Raw genomic sequence first — 14,647 nt, forward strand, 5'->3', positions numbered from 1 at the left:
GTTGACGTTCATGTGTGGAATGATGACATTTACTATGGAGATGGCGGTGAGAGACAGTCACTATGGAAACGGACAGATGGAGGGGGAGGGTAAGACCAGCGCTGGTCAGCTGACTTAGAGGTACCAGTTTCATGTACCATTTATTTGGAGACTTCAGTAGCCGAGAGAGGAGAGAAAAAGAGAGAGAGAGAGAGAGAGAGAGAGAGAGAGAGAGAAAAAGAGAGCGAGAGAGAGAAAAAGAGAGCGAGAGAGAGAGAGAGGGAAACTTAAATCTGTTTTACCAAATTTCTATCAGCATGTTAAATGTGCAACCAGAGGAAAAAAACACTCTGGACCACCTTTACTCCACACACAGAGACGCATACAAAGCTCTCCCTCGCCCTCCATTTGGCAAATCTGACCATAATTCTATCCCCGATTCCTGCTTACAAGCAAAAATTCAAGCAGGAAGTACCAGTGACTCGGTCAGTAAAAATGTGTTCAGATGAAGCTGATGCTAAGCTACAGGACTGTTCTGCTAGCACAGACTGGAATATGTTCTGGGATTCCTCCGATGGCATTGAGAAGTACACCACATCAGTCATTGGCTTCATCGATGACGTCGTCCCCACAGTGACCGTACGTACATACCCAAACCAGAAGCCATGGATTACAGGCAACATCCGCACTGAGCTAAAGGCTAGAGCTGCCGTTTTCAAGGAGCAGGACTCTAACCCGGAGGCTTATAAGAAATCCCGCTATGCCCACCGACAAACCATCAAACAGGCAAAGTGTCAATACAGGACTAAGATTGAATTGTACTACACCGGCTCTTACGCTCGTCGGATGTGGCAGGGCTTGAAAACCATTACAGACTAAAAAAGGAAGCACAGCCAAGAACTGCCCAGTGAGACGAGCCTACCAGACGAGCTAAACTACATCTATGCTCACTTCGAGGCAAATAACACTGAAACATGCATGAGAGCACCAGCTGTTCCGGAAGACTGTGCGATCACGCTCTCCGCAGCCGATGTAAGTAAGACCTTTATACAGGTCAACATTCACAAGGCCGCAGGGCCAGACAGATTACCAGGATGTGTACTGCGAACAAGCGCTGACCGACTAGTAAGTGTCTTCACTGACATTTTCAAACTCTCCCTGTCCGAGTCGGTAATACCAACATGTCTTAAGCAGACCACCATAGTGTTCTTGGGCACAGGGACTAAGGTAACTTGCCTAAATGACTACTGACTCATAGCACTCATGTCTGTAGCCATGAAGTGCTTTGAAAGACTGGTCATAGCTCACATCAGCACCATTATCCCAGAAACCCTAGACCCACTTCAATTTGCATACCACCCCAACAGATCCACAGATGATGCAATCTCCATTGCACTCCACACTGCCCTTTCCCACCTGGACAAAAGGAACACCTATGTGAGAATGCTATTAATTGACTACAGCTCAGCGTTCACCACCATAGTGCCCTCAAAGCTCATCAATAAGCTAAGGACCCTAGGACTAAACACCTCCCTCTGCAACTGGATCCTGGACTTCCTGACGGGCCGCCCTCAGGTGGTAAGGGTAGGTAACAACACATCCGCCACGCTGATCCTCAACACGGGGGCCCCTCAGGGGTGCTTGCTCAGTCCCCTCCTGTACTCCCTGTTCATTCATAACTGTACGGCCAGGCGCGACTCCAACACCATCATCAAGTTTGCCGAGGACACAACAGTGGTAGGCTTGATCACCGACAACGATGAGACAGCCTATAGGGAGGAGTTCAGAGACCTGACCATTTGGTGCCAGAACAACTACCTCTCCCTCAACATGATCAAGACAAAGGAGATGATTGGAAAAAGAGGACCGAGCACGCCCCCATTCTCATCGAGGGGGCTACAGTGGAGCAGGTTGAGAGCTTCAATTTCCTTGGTGTCCACATCACCAACAAACTAACATGGTCCAAGCACACCAAGACAGTCGTGAAGAGGGCATGACAAAGCCTATTCCCCCTCAGGAGACTGAAAAGATTTGGCATGGGTCCTCAGATCCTCAAAAGGTTCTACAGCTGCACCATCGAGAGCATCCTGACTGGTTGCATCCCTGCCTGGTATGGCAACTGCTCGGCCTCCGACCGCAAGGCACTACAGAGGGTAGTGCGAACAGCCAAGTACATCACTGGGACCAAGCTTCCTGCCATCCAGGACCTTTATACCAGGCGGTGTCAGAGGAAGGCCCTAAAAATTGTCAAAGACTCCAGCCACCCTAGCAATAGACTGTTCTCTCTTCTACCGCACGGCAAGCGGTACCGGAGGTCCAAAAGGCTTCTTAACAGCTTCTACCCACAAGCCATAAGACTCCTGAACATCTAATCAAATGGCTACCCAGACTAATTGCCCCCCCCCCCCGTCCCCTCTTTTATACCACTGCATTGTTGTTTAGGGGATCGTAAGTTAAGCATTTCACTGTAAGGTCTACATCTGTTGTATTCGGCGCAGTGACTAATAAAATAAAATATGATTTGATTTCTAGGTTTGAGAAAACGAAGCTACTGGTCAGCCCAGTATCACACTATGAATTAGATGACTTTGAAGACAAGCGTGTAAGTACTGCTCCGATTGGGCAGCGACTGCTTTCTTCAAAGACCAACTGTCAACGGTAGCAAAAACAATTAAGCTACAGTACATTTTTTGAAGGTTGCAGTTCCAAGTTGATGGAAAGGTCAGTTTGTTATATTCCCTGACTGAATGACATCAAAGGCTCTCAAATAAGAGACATGTGACTCACTTAGCCAGAGTGAATTTACCAACGCGCCCTATCTAGGACTCACTTAGTGAAGGAGATGATTAGAAGGTAGAATCTCATTGAAGGGTGAATCAGTTGATCGCACTCAACTATCGTAGTATTGGCTGAAGAACTTATTCAGCTACATCCATGTCGGTCTTGAAAAGTCTCCCTAAACCATGTTACTGATCAAATACTAATTAGAAGGGATAATTTGATGGTTTCAAACCAATTAAAATTTTCTGCTTTCAATTATTCAAGTTGTGCTTTTTAACCCAGCATAAAAACAGGCTGAACATTTGGTAACGGTGGAAACAGGAGGATGGGGAATGTGTGTGCGTGTGGAGGTGTTATGGTTGGCATGTCCCAACAATGTACGAGAAGGCTATAGGGCAGGGCTATGGAAGGCTATAGGGCAGGGCTATGGAAGGCTATAGGGCAGGGCTATGGAAGGCTATAGGGCAGGGCTATGGAAGGCTATAGGGTAGGGGGATGGAAGGCTATAGGGCAGGGCTATGGGAGGCTATAGGGTAGGGGTATGGAAGGCTATAGGGTAGGGGTATGGAAGGCTATAGGGGAGGGGTATGGCAGGCTATAGGGCAGGGCTATGGAAGGCTATAGGGCAGGGCAATAGGGCAGGGCTATGGAAGGCTATAGGGGAGGGCTATGGAAGGCTATAAGGGCAGGGCTATGGAAGGATATAGGGCAGGGCTATAGGGCAGGGCTATGGAAGGCTATAGGGGAGGGCTATGGAAGGCTACAGGGCAGGGTTATAGGGCAGGGCTATGGAAGGCTATAGGGTAGGGGTATGGAAGGCTATAGGGCAGGGCTATGGAAGGCTATAGGGCAGGGGTATGGAAGGCTATAGGGCAGGGCTATGGAAGGCTATAGGGCAGGGCTATGGAAGGCTATAGGGCAGGGCTATGGAAGGCTATAGGGCAGGGGTATGGAAGGCTATAGGGTAGGGCTATGGAAGGCTATAGGGCAGGGCTATGGAAGGCTATAGGGCAGGGCTATGGAAGGCTATAGGGCAGGGGTATGGAAGGCTATAGGGCAGGGCTATGGAAGGCTATAGGGCAGGGCTATGGAAGGCTATAGGGTAGGGGTATGGAAGGCTATAGGGTAGGGGTATGGAAGGCTATAGGGCAGGGCTATAGGGGAGGGCTATAGGGGAGGGGTTATGGAAGGCTGTGGGGCAGGGCTATGGAAGGCTATAGGGTAGGGCTATGGAAGGCTATAGGGTAGGGCTATGGAAGGCTATAGGGTAGGGCTATGGGAGGCTATAGGGTAGGGCTATGGAAGGCTATAGGGCAGGGCTATGGAAGGCTATAGGGCAGGGCTATGGAAGGCTATAGGGGAGGGCTATGGAAGGATATAGGGCAGGGCTATAGGGCAGGGCCATGGAAGGCTATTAGGGCAGGGCTATGGAAGGCTATTAGGGCAGGGCTATAGGGGAGGGCTATGGAAGGCTATAGGGGAGGGCTATGGAAGGCTATAGGGGAGGGCTATAGGGGAGGGCTATAGGGGAGGGCTATAGGGGAGGGCTATAGGGGAGGGCTATAGGGGAGGGCTATAGGGGAGGGGCTATAGGGTAGGGCTATGGAAGGCTGTGGGGCAGGGCTATGGAAGGCTGTGGGGCAGGGCTATGGAAGGCTATAGGGTAGGGCTATGGAAGGCTGTGGGGGAGGGCTATAGGGGAGGGCTAAATTGGGGATAACACACAGCAAAGATAGAGCTAGCCAAGACTACCACTAAAACCCCAGAGCCCTTCGGCTTGGTCCTAATCCCAACCGTCCACCACATCAATCAACTTGCTGTCCTGTTCTCGCTCTCTGTCACTTCCTGTCCAAAAAGACATGTTCAATTTATCCTGCACAGATTTGCAACTTAAAAGGATTACTTATGTGTTTTACTCTGCCCTGCCATTGCCTTCGCAATGACCATCAGTGTCTGTTTGGTTTTGCAGCATACTGTGCTGCAGCTTAAAATAAAACCTGGGTCACCCTAGTCAGCTTTTCTTTGTCCCGATGACTGCAGCACATCTGTCCGTGGAGGGTACACGGCCCTGAACGAAACCCGCGACACAAAGAGCGGGACAGATTTTGGGAGCGACTGGAGCTAGTATCTAGGTCAGAGTCCCGGGGGAGGGAGGGAGAGAGACAGAGGGAAAGAGAGAGACAGAGGGGAGACCGAGAGAGGAGAGGAGGAGAGAGGAGATAGAATGGAGAGAGGGTGTGCGTGTATGTACGTGCATATATGTGTGTGCATTCTGTGTTGATGGGGGTGGGGGTGGGGTGGGGGGGTTAATAACCCTTACTTAATCTGTGTGTCATCTAGGCTAAAACACACATACAGAATGTGCCAGTAACATTGTTACAGGAACAGAGTGCATTCAACAACAAGCACATATGTCTGGTGAACATTGTACTGTAGCAGGAGTCTAGCAGTAGCGGGAGCCAAGCAGTGGCGGGAGCCTAGCAGTGCCGGGAGCCTAGCAGTAGCCTAGCAGTGCCGGGAGCCTAGCAGTGCCGGGAGCCTAGCAGTGCCGGGAGCCTAGCAGTGCCGGGAGCCTAGCAGTGCCGGGAGCCTAGCGGTAGCCTAGCGGTAGCCTAGCGGGAGCCTAGCGGTAGCCTAGCGGGAGCCTAGCGGTAGCCTAGCGGGAGCCTAGCGGGAGCCTAGCGGGAGCCTAGCAGTGCCGGGAGCCTAGCAGTAGCAGGAGCCTAGAAGGAGCCCCACAGTGACTGTACGTACATACCCCAACCAGAAGCCATGGATTACAGGCAACATTCACACTGAGCTAAAGGGTAGAGCTGCCGCTTTCAAGGTGAAGTACTAACCAGGAAGCTTACAAGAAATCCTGCTATGCTCTGCGAAGAACCATCAAACAGGCAAAGCGTCAATACAGGGCTAAGATTGAATCATACTACACCGGCTCTTACGCTTGTCTTATGTGGCAGGGCTCGCAAACTATTACAGACTACAAAGGGAAGCACAGCCGCGAGCTGCCCAGTGACATGAGCCTACCAGACGAGCTAAATCACTTCTATGCTCGCTTCGAGGCAAGCAACACTGAAACGTGTATGAGAGTATCAGCTGTTCCAGACGACTGTGTGATCATGCTCTCCGTAGCCGACGTGAGTAAGACCTTTAAACAGGTCAACTTACACAAGGCTGCGGGGCCAGACGGATTACCAGGACGTGTGCTCCGGGCATGTGCTGACCAACTGGCAAGTGTCTTCACTGACATTTTCAACATGTCCCTGATTGAGTCTGTAATACCAACATGTTTCAAGCAGACCACCATAGTCCCTGTGCCCAAGAACACAAAGGCAACCGGCCTAAATGACTACAGACCAGTAGCACTCACGTCCATAGCCATGAAGTGCTTTGAAAGGCTGGTAATGGCACACATCAACACCATTATCCCAGAAACCCTAGACCCACTCCAATTTGCATACCGCCCAAACAGATCCACAGATGACGCAATCTCTATTGCACTCCACACTGCCCTTTCCCACCTGGACAAAAGCAACACTTATGTGAGAATGCTATTCATTGACTACAGCTCAGTGTTCAACACCATAGTGCCCTCAAAGCTCATCACTAAGCTAAGGATCCTGGGACTAAACACCTCCCCTGCAACTGGATCCTAGACTTCCTGACAGGCCATCCCCAGGTGGTAAGGGTAGGTAGCAACACATCTGCCATGCTGATCCTCAACACTGGAGCCCCCCAGGGGTGCGTGCTCAGTCCCCTCCTGTACTCCCTGTTCACCCACGACTGCATGGCCAGGCACGACTCCAACACCATCATTAAGTTTGCAGATGACACAACAGTGGTAGGCCTGATCACCGACAATGACAAGACAGCCTATATGTAGGTCAGAGACCTGGCCGGGTGGTGCCAGAATAACAACCTATCCCTCAACGTAACCAAGACTAAGGAGATGATTGTGGACTACAGGAAAAGGAGGACCGAGTACGCCCCCATTCTCATCGACAGGACTGTAGTGAAGCAGCTTGAGAGCTTCAAGTTCCTTGGTGTCCACATCACCAACAAACTAGAATGGTCCAAACACAGCAAGACAGTCGTGAAGAGGGCACAACAAAGCCTATTCCCCCTCAGGAAACAAAAAGATTTGGCATGGGTCCTGAGATCCTCAAAAGGTTCTACAGCTGCAACATCAAGAACATCCTGACTGGTTGCATCACTGCCTGGTACGGCAATTGCTCGGCCTCTGACCGCAAGGCACTACAGAGGGTAGTGCGTACGGCCCAGTACATCACTGGGGCTAAGCTGCCTGCCATCCCGGACCTCTACACCAGGCGGTGTCAGAGGAAGGCCCTAAAAATTGTCAAAGACCCCAGCCACCCCAGTCATAGACTGTTCTCTCTACTACCGCATGGCAAGCGGTACCGGAGTGCCAAGTCTAGGACAAAAAGGCTAAAACAATTTTTACCCCCAAGCCATAAGACTCCTGAACAGGTAATCAAATGGCTACCCAGACTATTTGCATTGTGTGCCCCCAACCCCTCTTTTACACTGCTGCTACTCTCTGTTTATCATATATGCACAGTAACTATACATTCATGTACATATGTACATATTACCTCAATTAGCCCGACCAACCAGTGCTCCCGCACTTTGGCTAACCGGGCCATCTGCATTGTGTCCTGCCAACCCCTCTTTAAGCTACTGCTACTCTCCGTTCATTATATATGCATAGTCACTTTAACCATATCTACATGTACATACTACCTCAAATCACCCTGACTAACTGGTGTCTGTATGTAGCCTCGCTACTTTTATAGCCTCGCTACTGTTTTTCCACTGTCTTTTTACTGTTGTTTTTATTTCTTTACTTACCTATTGTTCACTTAATACCTTTTTTGCACTATTGGTTAGAGCCTGTAAGTAAGCATTTCACTGTAAGGTCTACACCTGTTGTATTCGGCACACGTGACAAATAAACGTTGATTTGATTTGAGCAATGGCAGGAGCCTAGCAGAGCATCCTGGCTGGAGCCTAGCAGTGACTGGAGCCTAGCAGTGACAGGAGCCTAGCAGTGGCAGGAGCCTAACAGTGGCTGGAGCCTAACAGTGGCTGGAGCCTAACAGTGGCTGGAGCCTAACAGTGGCTGGAGCCTAACAGTGGCTGGAGCCTAACAGTTTAAAAACATATATAGTTCACCTTTATTTAACCAGGTAGGCCAGTTGAGAACAAGTTCTCATTTACAACTGCGACCTGGGCAAGATAAAGCAAAGCAGTGCGACAAAAACAACAACACAGAGTTACACATGGGATAAACAACTGTACAGTCAATAACCCAATAGAAACAGTCTATGTACAGTGTGTGCAAACGACGTGAGGTGGTAAGGCAATAAATAGGCCATAGCAGCGAAGTAATTACAATTTAGCAAATTAACACTGGAGTGATAGATGTGCAGATGATGATGTGCAAGTAGAAATAAGTTAATAAAATCAATATGAGGATGAGGTAGGTAGATTGGAGGGGCTATTTACAGATTGGCTGTGTACAGCTGCAGCGATCAGTAAGCTGCTCAGATAGCTGATGCTTAAAGTTAGTGAGGGAGATATAGGTCTCCAACTTCAGCGATTTTTGCAATTCGTTCCAGTCATTGGCAGCAGAGAACTGGAAGGAAAGGCGGCCAAAGGAAGTGTTGGCTTTGGGGATGACCAGTAAGATATACCTGCTGGAGCGTGTGCTATGGGTGGGTGTTGTTATGGTGACCAGTGAGCTGAGATAAGGCGGAGCTTTACCTAACAAAGACTTATAGATGACCTGGAGCCAGTGGGTCAGGCGACGAATATGTAGAGGGCCAGCCGACGAGAACATACAGGTCGCAGTGGTGGGTGGTATATGGGGCTTTGGTGACAATACGGATGGCACTGTGATAGACTGCATCCAGTTTGCTGAGTAGAGTGTTGGAGGCTATTTTGTAAATGACATCGCCGAAGTCGAGGATCGGTAAGATGGTCAGTTTTACTGTTTGGCAGCGTGAGTGAAGGAGTCTTTGTTGCGAAATAGGATGCCAATTCTAGATTTAACTTTGGATTGGAGATGTTTAATATGAGTCTGGAAGGAGAGTTTACAGCCTAGCCAGGCACCTAGGTATTTGTAGTTGTCCATATATTCTAAGTCAGGACCGTCCAGAGTAGTTATGCTAGTCGGGCGGGCGGGTGCAGGCAACAAATCGGTTGAAAAGCATGCATTTAGTTTTACTAGCGTTTAAGAGCAGTTGGAGGCCACAGAATGAGTGTTGTATGGCATTGAAGCTCGTTTTGGAGGTTTGTTAGCACAGTGTCCAAAGAAGGGCCAGAAGTATACAGAATGGTGTTGTCTGCGTAGAGGTGGATCAGGGAATCAACCGTAGCAAGAGTGACATCGTTGAAATATACAGAGAAAAGAGTCGGTTCGAGAATTAAACCCTGTGGTACCCTCATAGAGACTGCCAGCGGTCCGGACAAATGGCCCTCCGATTTGACACACTGAACTCTGAGAAGTAGTTGGGGAACCAGGCGAGGCAGTCATTTGAGAAACCAAGGCTGTTGAGTCTGCTGATAAGAATACGGTGATTGACAGAGTCGAAAGCCTTGGCCAGGTCGATGAAGACGGCTGCACAGTACTGTCTTTTATCGATGGTGGTTATGATATCGTTTAGTACCTTTAGCGTGGCTGAGGTGCACCCGTGACCAACTCGGAAACCGGATTGTACAGCGGAGTGGGATGGGATTACGGTGGGATTCGAAATGGTCAGTGATCTGTTTGTTAACTTGGCTTTCGATTACTTTAGAAAGGCAGAGCAGGATGGATATAGGTCTGTAACAGTTTGGGTCTAGCGTGTCACCCCCTTTGAAGAGGGGGATGACTGTGTCAGCTTTCCAATCTTTAGGGATCTCGGACGATACAAAAGAGGTTGAACAGACTGGTAATAGGGGTTGCAACAATGGCGGCGGATAGTTTTGGAAAGAGAGGGTCCAGATTGTCTAACCCAGCTGATTTGTACGGGTCCAGGTTTTGCAGCTCTTTCAGAACATCTGCTATCTGGATTTGGGTGAAGTAGAAGCTGGGGAGGCTTGGGCAAGTAGCTGCGGGGGGTGCGGAGCTGTTGGCCGGGGTTTGGGTAGCCAGGAGGAAAGCATGGCCAGCCGTAGAGAAATGCTTATTGAATTTCTCGATTATCGTGGATTTATCGGTGGTGACAGTGTTTCCTAGTCTCAATGCAGTGGGCAGCTGAGTGGCTGGAGCCTAGCAGTAGCATTCTAGAAGTAGCAGGAGCCTAGCAGTGGCAGTAGCATTCTAGAAGTAGCAGGAGCCTAGCAGTGGCTGGAGCCTAGCAGTGGCTGGAGCCTAGCAGTGGCTGGAGCCTAGCAGTGGCAGGAGCCTAGCAGTGGCAGGAGCCTAGCAGTGGCAGGAGCCTAGCAGTGGCAGGAGCATAGCAGTGGCTGGAGCTTAGCAGTAGCATTCTAGCAGTGGCTGGAGCCTAGCAGTAGCATTCTAGCAGTGGCAGGAGCCTAGCAGTAGCATTCTAGCAGTGGCAGGAGCCTAGCAGTGGCAGGAGCCTAGCAGTGGCAGGAGCCTAGCAGTAGCATTCTAGCAGTGGCTGGAGCCTAGCAGTAGCATTCTAGCAGTGGCAGGAGCCTAGCAGTGGCAGGAGCCTAGCAGTGGCAGGAGCCTAGCAGTGGCATTCTAGCAGTGGCATTCTAGCAGTGGCATTCTAGCAGTGGCTGGAGCCTAGCAGTGGCAGGAGCCTAGCAGTGGCAGGAGCCTAGCAGTGGCAGGAGCCTAGCAGTGGCAGGAGCCTAGCAGTGGCTGGAGCCTAGCAGTAGCTGGAGCCTAGCAGTGGCAGGAGCCTAGCAGTAGCTGGAGCCTAGCAGTGGCTGGAGCCTAGCAGTAGCATTCTAGCAGTGGCTGGAGCCTAGCAGTAGCATTCTAGCAGTGGCAGGAGCCTAGCAGTGGCAGGAGCCTAGCAGTGGCTGGAGCCTAGCAGTGGCTGGAGCCTAGCAGTGGCTGGAGCCTAGCAGTGGCAGGAGCCTAGCAGTGGCAGGAGCCTAGCAGTGGCAGGAGCCTAGCAGTGGCAGGAGCCTAGCAGTGGCTGGAGCTTAGCAGTAGCATTCTAGCAGTGGCTGGAGCCTAGCAGTAGCATTCTAGCAGTGGCAGGAGCCTAGCAGTAGCATTCTAGCAGTGGCAGGAGCCTAGCAGTGGCAGGAGCCTAGCAGTGGCAGGAGCCTAGCAGTAGCATTCTAGCAGTGGCTGGAGCCTAGCAGTAGCATTCTAGCAGTGGCAGGAGCCTAGCAGTGGCAGGAGCCTAGCAGTGGCAGGAGCCTAGCAGTGGCATTCTAGCAGTGGCATTCTAGCAGTGGCTGGAGCCTAGCAGTGGCAGGAGCCTAGCAGTGGCAGGAGCCTAGCAGTGGCAGGAGCCTAGCAGTGGCAGGAGCCTAGCAGTGGCTGGAGCCTAGCAGTAGCTGGAGCCTAGCAGTGGCAGGAGCCTAGCAGTAGCTGGAGCCTAGCAGTGGCTGGAGCCTAGCAGTAGCATTCTAGCAGTGGCTGGAGCCTAGCAGTAGCATTCTAGCAGTGGCAGGAGCCTAGCAGTGGCAGGAGCCTAGCAGTGGCAGGAGCCTAGCAGTGGCAGGAGCCTAGCAGTAGCATTCTAGCAGTGGCTGGAGCCTAGCAGTGGCAGGAGCCTAGCAGTAGCTGGAGCCTAGCAGTGGCTGGAGCCTAGCAGTAGCATTCTAGCAGTGGCAGGAGCCTAGCAGTAGCATTCTAGCAGTGGCTGGAGCCTAGTAGTAGCATTCTAGCAGTGGCTGGAGCCTAGCAGTGGCTGGAGCCTAGCAGTGGCTGGAGCCTAGCAGTGGCTGGAGCCTAGCAGTGGCTGGAGCCTAGCAGTGGCTGGAGCCTAGCAGTAGCATTCTAGCAGTGGCTGGAGCCTAGCAGTGGCTGGAGCCTAGCAGTGGCTGGAGCCTAGCAGTGGCTGGAGCCTAGCAGTGGCTGGAGCCTAGCAGTGGCTGGAGCCTAGCAGTGGCTGGAGCCTAGCAGTGGCTGGCAAATGAAGAGCTGAGTTCTATCAGATCATCACAGTCTGTGAGTGGCCCTGGGTTAGGGCTGCTACTGTTGAAGTTGTTGATGATGTTCTTGTTGTTTCTCCTTCTCCCTATCCCTGCCGTTAGTGTTGTCCTGTCTGTCCCCAATGGGTGTTCAGCCAAGGGACAGCTCTGTTCTGGGACCAATGGGTTTCCAGCCCAGGGACAGCTCTGGGACAGTTGTATTCAGTTCAGGCATGCTGGGGAGCAGGAGACTGCCTCTGTACACTGACAGCTCACATCAGCATCAAACAGCAGCTATCTTCGCCTCTAGACAGGGTGGAGTGGGGAACACACACACACACACACACACACACACACACACACACACACAGACACTTCATGCCAGGTCTCTGCAGGCACATTCTGGTGGGACATCAGTGACATTGCCTCCAGAGAACAATATCCAAGATTTTTCTCAAGACTCCTTTAGAGATGTAATCTCTCTCTCTCTCTCTCTCCATAGAACAGGTTCACTAAAGGGGTTGTGACGCAGACTGTTCCCTCCTCTGGATGTTCTGGCAGGCCCAGCCACACTAACATGGCAGGGTTAAGACCAGGACAAGCTGACATGACATGGGTTACGACCAGGACAGGCTGATAAAACATGTCTAGATGGTCACGCAAAGAAGAGAGGAGAGATGTTGGATGGGATGGGGGCGAGAGGAGAGGAAGGGGAGGAGATGAAGGAAGAGGAGGAAAAGAAGGGGAGGAGATGAGGGAAAGAAGGAGGGAAAGAAGTGGAGGAGATGAGGGAAAGAAGGAGAGGAGATGAGGGAAAGAAGAAGGAGGGAAAGAAGGGGGAGGAGATGAGGGAAAGAAGGGGAGGAGATGAGGGAAAGAAGGGGAGGAGATGAGGGAAAGAAGGAGAGGAGATGAGGGAAAGAAGGAGGGAAAGAAGGAGAGGAGATGAGAGAAAGAAGGAGGGAAAGAAGGAGAGGAGATGAGGGAAAGAAGGGGAGGAGATGAGGGAAAGAAGGAGGGAAAGAAGGAGAGGAGATGAGGGAAAGAAGGAGAGGAGATGAGGGAAAGAAGGAGGGAAAGAAGGGGAGGAGATGAGGGAAAGAAGGGGAGGAGATGAGGGAAAGAAGGGGAGGAGATGAGGGAAAGAAGGGGAGGAGATGAGGGAAAGAAGGGGAGGAGATGAGGGAAAGAAGGGGAGGAGATGAGGGAAAGAAGGGGAGGAGGGAAAGAAGGAGAGGAGATGAGGGAAAGAAGGAGGGAAAGAAGGGGAGGAGATGAGGGAAGAGGAGGGAAAGAAGATGACATCATCTCTCTCTCCCTCACTTGCCAGTTGTGCTGTGTCAGAGGCCATGTTACCATGTCAACCCTTCTGCTCAGCCAACCATAAAACTGAACCAGCCTGCCTGATGACATGATTGTTCAGAGCCAAAGAGCATGATTCAGCTGGCACATCAACCTGTCATAGGCCATTAGAGAAGCCTCACGTAGCATATTTTATAAAACACGCTAGCTAGACGCAACAACTCATAGGTAGGTAGTCTGCTTCGTATTTGACCTGTGTGTCTAAATGACTAAATGACTTGCCTTGTAAGTAGCATTGAAAGGACTTGACGTAACATTTTTCATTGTGTGGGGTGTGAAGCAAGTACAGGAGAGAAAGTAGCCTGGTCCCAAATCAGTTTGTGCCAATGGGGCATGACAATAAACAGAGGAGTTGGCAGGACACCACAAACAGATCTGGGACCAAGCTGAGCATTGCACAGAAATATCATGCTGTTCATGTTGACAATGAGCTTGCCTGGTGCTGCTATAACATAAAATATAAACATTGAGGCTTAAATATGGAATGATATTAGTGACAGCAGAGATTGAATTTGAATTCAATAATTTTCCATTTGTATTCCAAAATTGAATTCAAATTCAACAGTTTTGAATGTGTATTGAACAAAATCAATGATTAAATGCATACATTGAATTTGAAAGTGCATATCTAACTGTAAGACCTGGTCATTCAAATGTAGAAGATGTTCCTAAAACCAGAATAAAAAGATGAAGTGGAGTGGGTAGGAAAGAAGGCCTGAGAAGAGAAGAGACGACACTCACCCCTGGCCTGCCAACAGGCTCAGCACTCTGCCTTTCTCTCCTCCGCTCCTGACCAATGATATCCTTCAAATACTCATTTACCTGATTAAAAGACAGAGAGAGAAAGTTCATTATCTTGTTAATTGGAGGGCTTCCATGACCTTTGACTCTACAATCCATTGACAACTGAAATATGTTTCTCTTAGTTCTGGTATTATGGTCTTAAACCTTTTTTATTTTCTTACTGTCATGTAAGAATGTCACAACTATGATTTAAGAAAGGTTTACAAAAGTCCCTTCAAAAGCTTACAAACCTTCCAGCAATTTCACTTGCCCAGTTAAATAAAGGTGAAATAAAATAAAATAATCATGTCCCAGTAGTTGAAAGATACATTGGAGTTCAAAGGTTATCAAAGGTTATCAACGTCTGCAGTGTGTCACATGCTTTCCCCGAAAGATTCCATGACAACACCAGTTATTGTGTGTGTTGTGTCATGTGTCTATATGATTATCCAAAATTAAATCTAGAATCAGCTTCCAATTTCACAACAAAGTATCCTTCACTCATGCTGCCAAACATACCCTCATAAAACGGACCATCCTACCGATCCTCGACTTCATTTACAAAATAGCCTCCAACACTCTACTCAGCAAATTGGATGCAGTCTATCACAGTGCCATCCGTTTTGTCACCAAAGCCCCATATACTACCCACCACTGCGACCTGTATGCTCTC

The 14,647-nt window shown here is 50.0% G+C and overlaps 1 protein-coding gene across 2 annotated transcripts in view; it reads right to left on the bottom strand.

The window, feature by feature from the left end:
- LOC106574165 (calmodulin-regulated spectrin-associated protein 2) overlaps positions 1 to 14,647 on the bottom strand; it is a 97,166-nt gene that overhangs the window by 29,827 nt on the left and 52,692 nt on the right. The window contains exon 4 of one of the 2 annotated variants that reach the window (XM_014149833.2): positions 13,933 to 14,013. The exons of the other annotated variant lie outside the window; for it this stretch is intronic. Coding sequence (XP_014005308.1) covers positions 13,933 to 14,013 — 81 coding nt within the window. The remainder of the gene's footprint in view (positions 1 to 13,932; positions 14,014 to 14,647) is intronic. 2 annotated transcript variants of the gene reach the window in all.

Source organism: Salmo salar, chromosome ssa16, assembly GCF_905237065.1.
Source record: "Salmo salar chromosome ssa16, Ssal_v3.1, whole genome shotgun sequence".
NCBI lineage: Eukaryota > Metazoa > Chordata > Actinopteri > Salmoniformes > Salmonidae > Salmo > Salmo salar.